The sequence below is a fragment of the Myotis daubentonii genome, chromosome 3 (genome assembly GCF_963259705.1).
Source record: "Myotis daubentonii chromosome 3, mMyoDau2.1, whole genome shotgun sequence".
NCBI classification, from domain to species: Eukaryota; Metazoa; Chordata; class Mammalia; order Chiroptera; family Vespertilionidae; genus Myotis; species Myotis daubentonii.
The window spans coordinates 40,092,471-40,103,820 of NC_081842.1; the positions used below are offsets into that span (position 1 = coordinate 40,092,471).

General features: G+C 36.6%; 1 protein-coding gene across 1 annotated transcript; it reads left to right on the forward strand.

Moving 5' to 3' along the window:
* Window positions 1-135: 135 nt before the first annotated feature.
* TTC14 (tetratricopeptide repeat domain 14) lies at window positions 136-10,401 on the forward strand. The gene is made up of 12 exons (XM_059687110.1): window positions 136-405; window positions 872-996; window positions 1,114-1,313; window positions 2,746-2,830; window positions 2,982-3,111; window positions 3,405-3,560; window positions 3,983-4,054; window positions 4,464-4,583; window positions 4,686-4,808; window positions 6,920-7,037; window positions 7,978-8,087; window positions 8,847-10,401. The coding sequence occupies exons 1-12, from the start codon at window positions 245-247 to the stop codon at window positions 9,763-9,765; spliced, it is 2,319 nt and encodes a 772-aa protein (XP_059543093.1). The 5' UTR covers window positions 136-244; the 3' UTR covers window positions 9,766-10,401.
* The last annotated feature ends 949 nt before the right edge of the window (window positions 10,402-11,350 follow it).

An 11,350-nucleotide genomic window follows, 5' to 3' on the forward strand; every position in this document is an offset into this window, starting at 1 on the left:
CCCTGCGCTCAGGAAATGCTCGGCCCGATCCTTCCGGCTCCCGTAGTCGCGCTCAATTCCGCGAGACCGACGCTTAGGCGCCGGCACTCGGGCGGCGACGAAGTACTTCCGGGAGGCAACCCCGAGGGCCTGTGACGCGCGCTTCCGGCGGCTTCCGGCGGCTTCCGGGCCGCTGGCTCGGCCTCTGGGACCACGGGGCTCGAGTAGTGGGCGCGGGAGTCGTGGAGCCCTGCATGCTCCAGCCATGGACCGCGACCTTCTGCGGCAGTCGCTCAATTACCACGGGCCGTCCTTGCTGTCTTTGCTCCGGAGCGAACAGCAGGACAACCCGCACTTCCGGAGCCTCCTGGGGTCGACGGCCGAGCCTGCCCGGGGCCCGCCGCCCCAGCCGCCGGGGCCAGGCAGGTAATGAAATCGCGGCGACTCTCCCAGGCGGGGGAGGGGACCCAGCCCGGGGCTCCGCTGCCGTAGCAGCGGGGCCGCCGAGTCCAGAAGGAGCGGAGCCGTGGAGACTGCGCTGGGTGGCGGAGGGTCCGATGTCGGAGGGCCCGCGCGTCTGGTGTCCTCGAGGGTCCCGCGGAAGGCGGGCTGAACTTGTATTTCCCTGGAAATTGCCCAGCAGAGGCACGGGTTCTCGAGCTAAAATCCCTCGGGCTTTCGTGTCTGGGGCTGCGGGCATCGCTCTTGACGCTTCCCCGCCCTCCGGCAACCGACTGGCCGGTGAGGGTTCACACTTCTCCTCGGAGGATGTGTGGGCTGGAATTGAGGAAGGACCCGCTTGGGCGATGCAAGCCTGGAGCAGATGCTTGGACGTCCTAAAACGTTTTGCAGATAAGTTAGTCTCCATAAATTCTCTTGTCGTTGTTTTAAGGAAAGAGAAGAGAGTCGACAACGCTGAAATCCAAAAATTCATTTCCAAAAAGGCGGATCTGCTTTTTGCACTTTCGTGGAAATCAGATGCACCTGCAACTTCTGAAGTTCATGAAGACGGTGAAGGTGAGCCGAGTCTTAAAATATCTTTTGATTGCGGTTTTTTTTTTTTTTAACAGTACTTCATTCAGATAAAACAACACAAAAACTAGGGTTAGTGATTTTGTAAATTATTTTTTTCAGATTCTTATGCAGTCATGCCACCTTTAGAGCAGTTCATGAACATACCTAGTATGGATCGGAGAGAGCTGTTTTTCCGAGATATTGAGCGTGGAGATATAGTGATTGGAAGAATTAGTTCCATTCGGGAATTTGGGTTTTTCATGGTGTTGATTTGTTTGGGCAGTGGCATCATGAGAGATATATCTCACTTGGAAATCACAGTAAGTAAATCAGTATTATTTATTAAGTGGTAAGGTATTGAATGGTGTGGAACTCCAAAGTGGCATAATTGAGGGACATACTCAGTTCCTTTGTACTACAGGTAATTTTTCAGTCACTTGATTGCTTCTGTTTTTGAGTCGCTTCAGTGAAAGAATTATTGTTTTGCATATGTGGAATTTTTTTTTTTTAATATCATTGATCGGCTGCCTCCTGCACGCCCCCTACAGGGGATCGAGCCCACAACACATGTGCCCTTGACGGGAATCGAACCGGGAACCTTTCAGTCCACAGGCGGATTCTCTATCCACTGAGCCAAACCGGCTAGGGCTGCATATGTGGAATTTAATGAACAAGCTGATCTACCAAACAAAATATAGACAGACTCAGAGCAAGCAGACAGCTCTGATAGAGGGCCAGAGGACTGGATTGATTGAGGAGGACGAGAGAACGAGCGAGAGAACTCAGTGTGGTGATTGGGGGTGGGGTTGGGGGGATGAGGGCATGAGGTGATAAATGGTGATGGGAAAAAGAAGAGAAAGAACCTGAAAGCAATAATAAAAAGAATTAGGTCTTTGCATCCAGTTGTGCTTAAGTGTACCCTGCTGACAGTTTTGAGAATTAAGTATCTTAATTGGAGAAAAAGTACCATTTTCTTTTTTTAAAAATTCTTAGCAGTGAAAGAGTTACTCCTCCATTTCTGGTTTTGGGAGTTTTTTGGTCTCCTTGATTGGCAGGGGTGGGGTCCTTTTTCAAATGTTACAACAGATGTCGATGGGTATGGTGAGATTGATTGGTATTTGGGCTTATTTTTTTCTAGCTGAACATGTTCTTAGTATTTGGCATTATGTACTTGCATATGAATAATTTAGAAAAAAATTCCTGGCCTTTTTATGTCTTTGCAGTAATTGATTGTGATGTATATATTATGCGATACTTTGCCTGAGATAACTAGTCCTGAATTTGAAATAATGTGTCACTTTAAAAGGTTTTGATATTTGCTGTCTGTCAAGGCAGATGAAAATGAAGAAAAGCAGGAGATATCACAGACTGAATAGCAGACATACACTTTGGTGAATTCACATTTCATTTTCATTGGAATTCTCACACTGGACAAATTTTCGTTTCATTTTTAACAAGTGCAAGATATCTTTTTGCTTTATCATCCACACTCATATTTGGTTCCTAAAACTAACTGCAAGTTTTATGAGATTTTAGATTTTGAACTGACTCAAAAAACTTGTTTAATAGTGTTTGGACGCAGAAATGACTTAAAATTTAAATCCTTACTTAAATTTAGACTTTAGGATGTTAGTTGATTTTTTTTAAGGTTATATCAACTATTAGCCATTTATACTGAACAAGTAGGATAAAAGAAGACCTTTTTCATCAATGAATAGGAAGTCTGTTGTTTTAAAATACTTCTCATTGCAGGCTCTTTGTCCATTAAGAGATGTGCCTTCTCACAGTAACCATGGGGATCCTTTATCGTATTACCAAACTGGTGATATCATTCGAGGTGATCAATTTCATCATATTAATAGAAAAGTAACATTTGTCAGATTTTATAAATTAGTTTTGAAAATGTAGTTTAATAAGAATAGTGTTTGAAAGGATTTTTGTTTGTTTGCATTTTCTTGCTAATCAGCTTAGTTTTCTTATTTTTTAAGCTGGAATCAAGGATATTGACAGATATCATGAAAAGCTTGCAGTATCTCTGTATAGCTCATCTCTTCCACCGCACCTATCCGGTATTAAATTAGGTGTAATTAGTTCTGAAGAGCTTCCTTTGTACTACAGGTAATTTTTCTACATTAAAACAGTTTCTTGACTTAAAAAATAGCAAATTTTGTCCAACTTCTAACAACAAAGTAAAATTTCAATTTCTCTTATTTCAAAGTATGCTCATTATATTTTTATACCCTTAAATTTCTTCAAACTTGATAAAAGGAACCCCGTCATGATATTGCCACACTTTCATGTACAAATTATAGTATGAGTATTTAAACCCCATGCGGTAATTTTATCTCTTTAACAGAAGTGGACATGCTAATTATTTTTTGTTTTCATTTTTTGTTTTTGTTTTTCTTAAGGAGGAGTGTTGAACTAAATAGCAATTCTTTGGAATCCTATGACAATATTATGCAAAGTTCCTTGGGATTTGCTAACCCAGGAGTAGTTGAATTCCTCCTAGGAAAATTAGGAATAGATGAATCTAATCCACCATCTTTAATGAGAGGCCTACAAAGGTATAGTAAATCAGTATTATTTATTAAGTGGTAAGGTATTGAATGGTGTGAGGCTCCAAAGTGCCATAAGTGAGGGACATATTCAACTACACTAAACCTAGTGGCAGCAGTATGACAAAGGATGAATGAACTAGGTGATCCTGCCTCCTTCTGGAACTAAGCCTCTTATCAGTAATTAGAATTGTACCAGGTGACCAAATAGAGAAAGATTTAGAACATTTATAAGAATTTTATGTATACCCTAAAGAAAAATAATGTCTAAGAATAATGGTCATTCCTGAGAGTTCAGGAAATTTATTTTGTAAATGGAATACAGGTTTCTTGCTTGGGATTCACTTTTTCAGTGTTGAGTTTTTGTTATCTGTCAGGCAGTGAACTATACAAAAAAGTATTTATACGGTTTGAATTTTTTTTCTTAATAGCAAAAATTTCTCTGAAGACGATTTTGCTTCTGCATTAAGAAAGAAACAGTCTGCATCTTGGGCTTTAAAATGGTATGAAGATTTTGTCTTTCAACAATTGAATTACCTGGCATAAAAGGTTAGGGTAAGGCAAAGAGTTCTTAAGTCATCATTAAGACCAAGTTTGTTTGTAAATGAATTAAAGTGAGTTTTTGACATTAGTTTTCTTATAGGTGTAAATGGTATTATGTTGTAAACTTAACAGACTTAAGTTTTAGCCAACATCATAATTTTTTTTTTTCAAAAGGAATTGGTATATTGATATCTAGATTTCCTAAAATTTGTTACAAAACTATCCAATGGCAGAATGCTTTTAGGTATTTGGAGAGTATGGAAGGCTAAATATTAGCCAAATTTGATTTGCTTTAAAATTTTACCCGTGCTAACATTTTGTTTTGATATTCTGTGAAATGCTTGTGATACTTTATAACTATCTTTTTAGTGTGAAGATTGGAGTTGATTATTTTAAAGTTGGGCGCCACGTGGATGCTATGAATGAATACAATAAGGCTCTGGAAATAGACAAACAAAATGTGGAAGCTTTGGTAGCTCGTGGAGCATTGTAAGTGGATTGTGGGTTTTAAGGAATATTTACAAGGTGAATGTGCACAAGATTTATACATAGCCCACAGTATAAATTTCTTACTTTGTTTCATATCTCCAGATATGCAACAAAAGGAAGTCTGAACAAAGCAATTGAAGATTTTGAACTTGCATTGGAAAACTGTCCAACTCACAGGAATGCAAGAAAATACCTGTGCCAGACACTTGTAGAAAGAGGAGGGCAGTAAGTGTCAGACTTTGTTCTGTAGTATAGGTCCACTATTCAACCAACTACTATAAGATCTTGAACTTAATATAAGGAAATAGCATCTTTAACTCAATTCAGACCATTCTTAGTTTTGATTTTGGTTGACAATGTTTTTTAAGTATAGTCCTCTAAATTTTCTAGTCATTTTTTTCTTATTACTGGGGTTCTAATTGGATATATTTTAGTGATTTGAGTTTCTTTTCCTAAATGCCTATTCTCATTACATGTAAATGTAAAGGTACAAGAAATTAGGTAAATATTCTTTTCCTGGACATACACTAGGAATTTTAATAGAGAGAATTTAATTTCTAATTCATTTAATCATTTTAGTAGAAAAATACCAGAAATATGAATTGAGAGCTCCTGTTGTTAATTATGAATAAGGTTTCACTGTTATATTCAGTTTATTGCTCTACTCTGTCCAATAAAATCCACAAACTCCAGATTAAATGGAAGAACAAATTATTCAGAAAAAAACCCTATATCTTATGTTACTCTTCTGAATTGCATTGTAAATATTTAATGACTAATAGACTGGCCTAATTTATAAAATATTTTGAAGGAATATATTTTAAGTATAAGTAATTTGCTAACAACTTTAGTAATTTTAAAGGTTAATAATAGCATTTTTTGCTATTTTTAAAATAGAATTATCTGTTTTCTCTTTCATGAATTTGCCTGATGATTCCAGTTTGTATGATCATGCCAGAATTCCAAATTGAGATTTTTGCAGTATTTGTTAACTCATGTGAACTTCTGCTTAGATCCATGTGATTGGAGCAGCTTTTTACTTTATGACTAGTTAGATAGCCAGTACCTACTTAGGTGTGGTTATCTTATTACCCATATGTTGGTGTCTTTTTACTAAGTGAATGGCAACACCACCTATCCAGTTACCATAAGCCATAATGTTGATCTTCTTTGACTGGTGCCTTCCCACATTCCATCTGTCACAAAAGTTATCCCATTGAAGCCATTGGGATTTTCTTAATTTGTTTCACAGTAATTACTTTTTCCTGCTTTGAAAACTGAAAATATTTTGCAAAGTCCTTTCACTGCTTTATAACCAAATTTTCTAATTCTGATTTTTCATAGCATAGACTTTTGAGCATCATCTGATAATGATCCTATCTACAGGCTAGTTGTGATATACATGTATGTGTTGGTATTTCCAACTTAACAGTATATATTCTGGGAAAATATTTCTGTGGAAAGAAAAATTCTTCATAAACTGCTAGCAAAAGCCAATGTAATTCTGTGGTAAAGGTCAAGATCCTACTATATTTACAGAGGGCATCAGTTGATCATGCATTATACTAAAATGCCATTGCTGGGCCCGCAGCATGGATTTAGTTACCAGTAATGGATTCCTATTTGTTTGTTTGTTTTACTTAGGGGTTTATTTTGTTTTTCAAACTGAAATATAACTCATTATGAATAGGTTACTTTCAGGTGTACAAAGTAATGCTTTAAAATATAGTGTGGGGCAAAGGTAGGTTTGCAGTTGTGAGTACACAAAAGTTATTTGTGCATTATTATTTGTTAATTATTTTTATATGAATGACTGTAAACCTACTTTTGCCCCACCTTGTATGTATATATTGCAAAGTAATTACCACAATAAGTCTGGTTAACATCCATCACCACACATAATTACAAATATTTTGTTTAATTGTGGTGAGAACTATTAAGATTTATCTTAACAGCTTTTAAATATACAATACAGTTTTAAAAACTATAGTCACCATGTTGTACATTTTCAAGACTTAATCTCATTACCGAAAATTTATACCTTTTGACCACTTTCACCCATTTCACTCACCCCCTAACCCCACCCCTAGCAACCATCAATCTGGTCCCTATATCTGTGAGTTTGGTTTCGTTTTGTTCTGTTCTATATGGTTTTACATGGTCTCTTTACCAAAAAAATAGTAAAAAACTATGGTTTAGGTATTATTCAATTTGGAAAGTAAGTTGCTAAACACATTTTTTTCCTAATAGGTTCTCTCTTATAAGCCCTAGACCTGTATGCATACTTGAGGACTTTTTATTTTTACAAAAAAGCTAAATCTTCTTCTCAAATTTAGGTTAGAAGAAGAAGAAAAATTTTTAAATGCTGAAAGTTACTATAAGAAAGCTTTGGATTTGGATGAGACTTTTAAAGATGCAGAGGATGCTTTGCAGAAACTTCATAAATATATGCAGGTGATTCTTTATTTCCTCTTAGAAATTTAGTGATATTTGAAACTAATGCCAAAACTTAGCTTTCTTCTGTGGAAAATTATTCTAGATTACTTACGGCATTATGAAAAGTCTCTTTCTAAATACAGCTTTTCCTAATTGGGTTTGACATTGCTTCATAATGCCTCTTTTTTTTTTTTTTTTTTTTTATTAGTACTCAAAAGTAAAAATAGCCCTATAAGAAAATTCTAATTGCCTAAATTTGGTGTGTGGTTTTGAGTACTGTCCTTGTAGTGAGCTTTCCTGGTGGTTACAAAATTCAGTGATGTTACGGTAATTGAGCTAATTCTAAAAATCTTTTTGAGAGATATTTTAAACTGTCTTTTCCTGTAATACTGATGATGATGTTTTCTCATGCATTTTTTTCTGAATTGGACCGTTGCTGCTGTGTCTGTGACATCTGGTGCTGCTCATCCCCATCCTCAAACTGGAAAATGATTTCTTATGTAATCATGCGTCCAACTGGGCTGTGCTATTTTTTAAATGGTTTGTATTTGAACATGGTGATTCCTCCCTCAATTCACCTAAATGGAATGTATTTGAATTTTATTTCTACAATCTGTGTCCTGTTTAAATTTTGAAATAACTTTTATTTATTTTTTCCCTGTCTTGCACTCTGGGTTAATGGTACCAATGCAATGGCTTCCCCTTTTTTCATGGAATACCAACTGCAATATGGTCCTCAATACTGTTCTGGCTATTCCAATGATTGATGCCAAACACCTGTATGATTAATTTTTATGTGTAAAAAAAACTTGTTTACTGCTGGATATGTGGTGATTTGGGTATACCACATTTGATTTCTGGTGGCGGGGGGGGGGGGGGGGTGGTTTTTTGAAAACTGGGTTTTAAACATTCTTCTATTTTTAACATGTGGTTTTTTCCGATATCTGGGTTCTAAAAGAAATCTTTGGAATTAAGAGAAAAACAAGCTGAAAAGGAAGAAAAGCAGAAAACAAAGAAAATAGAAACAAGTGCAGAAAAGTTGCGTAAGCTCTTAAAAGAGGAGAAAAGGTAAACTGTAGCATTCAGTATTTTTTTACTTAAAGCAACTACTGAGTTGAACCACAGTGCCATGTAGAGGTAAAGTAAGTAAAAATATAAAAGTATTTCAAATCATAATCAGTTATTCTTAGCAATTAAGAGTAATCTGAGGGTAAAAAATAATTACTCTAACCTTAAATTTAAAATACATAATGTTATTTTAATTATCTGTATTTTAGGGAGAAATGTTTTAGAAATATAGCAGTGGTCTCAACTGGGGGCAGTTTTGTCCAAGGGACATTTCTGGTTGTCATACTGGTGGAGTGCTATTGGCATTTAGTGGGCAGAGGTCATGGGTGCTGCTAGACACCCTATAGTGGTGTTGTAGGACCCCTCCACCCCCGCACTGCCAGCCTACACTTCCAACAAAATGTCAGTAGTGTTGAGGTAGAGAGATTATCTATGCTCTAGAGGTAGTCAGAAATAAAATTTTAATTTCTTTATGTGTTCAGCAGGTCTTGTTTTTAAGGTAATGTTGGAAATGTCACTGTGTGTAACAGAAATGGATTTGCTTAGAGTGACAACTGTCTACACAAGTATTTTTTTTTTTTTCCAAAGTACCACTTGCTGGTACAAGTGGATCTGACAGTAACTAAGATTACTATAATTGCTTATCTAAGCCACAACTTTTATGACATCTTTAAGGGGAACAAAATAGAACTAAAAGCTTTATGGATAATTAAGAAACATTTTTGTACTTAACATCTGATGAATTAACTACTTTTTTAGGCTAAAGAAAAAAAGAAGAAAGTCAACTTCTTCCTCTTCAAGTGTTTCTTCTGGTGATGAATCAGTTTCTTCTTCTTCATCCTCCTCCTCTTCTGGTCACAAAAAGCATAAGAAACATAGGAGGAATCGTTCAGAGTCTTCTCGAAATTCCAAAAGGCATTCAGCTAAGGCATCCTCAAATCAGATAGATCAGAATAGGAAAGATGAGTACTTCCCAGTTCCAGCCAATACTTCAGCATCTTTTCTTAACCAAAGACAAGAAGTGGAAAAACTACTGGAAAAGCAAGATAGGGTACCATATCAGAAGAAGCAGATAAAAGAGAAAGATAGATGCCCTGTCTCTTCATCTTCAGTTGAAATTCCGGATGATTTTGGAGGTAGGTCTGAAGATTCAAGAGACTTTTACAATAGCTATAAAACTCAGGCAGGTAGTAGCAAAACAGAAAAGTCATATAAACATGAAAGACATTTTTCCAATAGAAGGGATTCCTCAGATTCCTTCTCTAGGAATCCAGAAGACAAGTTAAAAAATTATGGTTATAGAAAATTTGAAAAAGACTCAGATGGAAGAAAAGAGCACTATAGAAAGTGGGAGCCAGGTTCCGTGAGGTATTCCACTTCCCCAGCAAGCTCTGACTACTCTTCTAAGTCAGTTGAAAAATATAAAAAATGTAATTATTCTGGATCACGTGATTTCAATAGACATGAGCAAAGATATCAATTAAGTAAAAGTCATAGAGAATATGAAAGAGAGGATAATTATGAGGAGAGTATTAAACCAGAGGCTCCAGAAGAAGAGCTAAGTAGCAAGGAGCATTCAGAAAGTGGAGCTAAAAAAAATTTACCGCAAAATTTACTCAATATATTTAATCAGATAGCTGCATTTGAGAAAGAAAAAGGAAATAAGCAAAAAAAATAATATGCCAAGGGAATCAGCACTGTTTTTTACTAAAGGCTGTTAATAAAAGTTTTAGGTCTTAATCGTAACAGTCCAGTGCAGAAATCTCTACTCCTAAAATTATTTTATTTGTAGAGATTGCAAAAATCAAATGCTTTTTTTTAAGAGCTTTACATTCATTATCCCACTTAATCTTCATAACGATTTTTTTTTCAGCAAATGCTTTCAACCTATTCTTCAACTATATCTTTTAGTTGTAGGTCCCCTTTCACAGCTTGATTTGTAGACTTCATATATATGTTTATGTACAGTATTCCTTACTCTGTTTGAAACTTCAGTTAAAGATAATTCTCAAAGTATTGTTTCTTCATTGTATTATGGGGTATGAGAATTCCTTGGGTCTCCCTTATCCTGCTGTTTGAGAGAAAATTAAATTTGTGCACTGAACACCTGGGTTTTTTCATCAAACATTATTTCTTTCTCTTTTCTGTTAAATTAAAAGCCCTCAACTTTTGAAAGAGATATGTTTAACTGTTTTTTTAAAATGATAGGCAGATCATCTGTCTTGTCTAATTGGCCTCCTAAACCTGATTCATGTAAAAGAGACTTATGTACCAGCTTAACAAGTACCTAAGGAATAAAGCCATGAACATTAAATAGGGACCCATTTTACTTATTTATTTCTATCTGTCTGTCTACCTACCTACCTTATTGCTTAGCAGTATAGCCCTAAGAAATTTTTTAACTTCAAGTATTGTCAAGACTTTAGAGGCTACGTTCCAGGCAAGAATAGATCAGTGACTAGAGAAATATAGTATAAATCTGGTTTTCTCTAGAAAGAAATTAGGAAATTCCTAGTATTGCAGATGTTTTGGAGCATGGCAAATTTTTAGTCTAGAGCTGGCCTACGGTTCTGCTTTTCTTCCTTGATACATCCTCTCCCCTGATGCTTATATAGATGCCTCTTTTCTCAGGGTCTGAATAAAACTAGGCCAACAGAGCCTGGTTTTACTCAGAATAAATCCCAGGAACTAGAGCGGAAAAAGGGACTTGTAAGGATCCTCCCCAAATTATTGGAAAAAGTTCAGTTTATTATTAGGGAGATAGAGATAGGACTCATAGTGTTGCGCTTATGATGGCCTTTAGAGTCTTTCCAATTTAAGATTCTAGACACTAAATGGTAATGGACTTTTAAACTATCACTCATGATGACACTGGATGGGTGGGTTGGGAAATAGGTGAGAATAATTGAGGATGGAGATACTTTCATTCCTTGTTCTGTCTCACCAACAGTAAAATACCAAAACTTTAAGTATAACTAACTGGGTGTGTGCTATTTGTGACCTTCAGATTTTAGTGATGGGAATTTTACATACACCATCCTATCTAATAATAGAGAAACGGTAATTAGCCGTACCTCCGCTACCCTTCCCATTGGCTAATCAGGACAATAATGCAAATTAACTGCCAACCAAGATGGTGGCCGGCAGCCAGGCAGCTTGAAGCGAACAGGAGGCTTGCTTGCTTCAGTGACAGAGGAAGCCAGTGATGTTCCCCGCCTGCTGCTGCCGGCCTCTAAGCTTGCAGTTTAAGAAACATTGTTACA

Bases quoted from the DNA above. Each gene is read 5' to 3' on its own strand.
- TTC14 (XM_059687110.1), top strand. From the start codon at position 245: ATGGACCGCGACCTTCTGCGGCAGTCGCTCAATTACCACGGGCCGTCC. The intron at 1,314-2,745 runs GTAAGTAAATCA...TTCTCATTGCAG, and splicing joins TATCTCACTTGGAAATCACA to GCTCTTTGTCCATTAAGAGA. The intron at 4,584-4,685 runs GTAAGTGGATTG...TCATATCTCCAG, and splicing joins TTGGTAGCTCGTGGAGCATT to ATATGCAACAAAAGGAAGTC.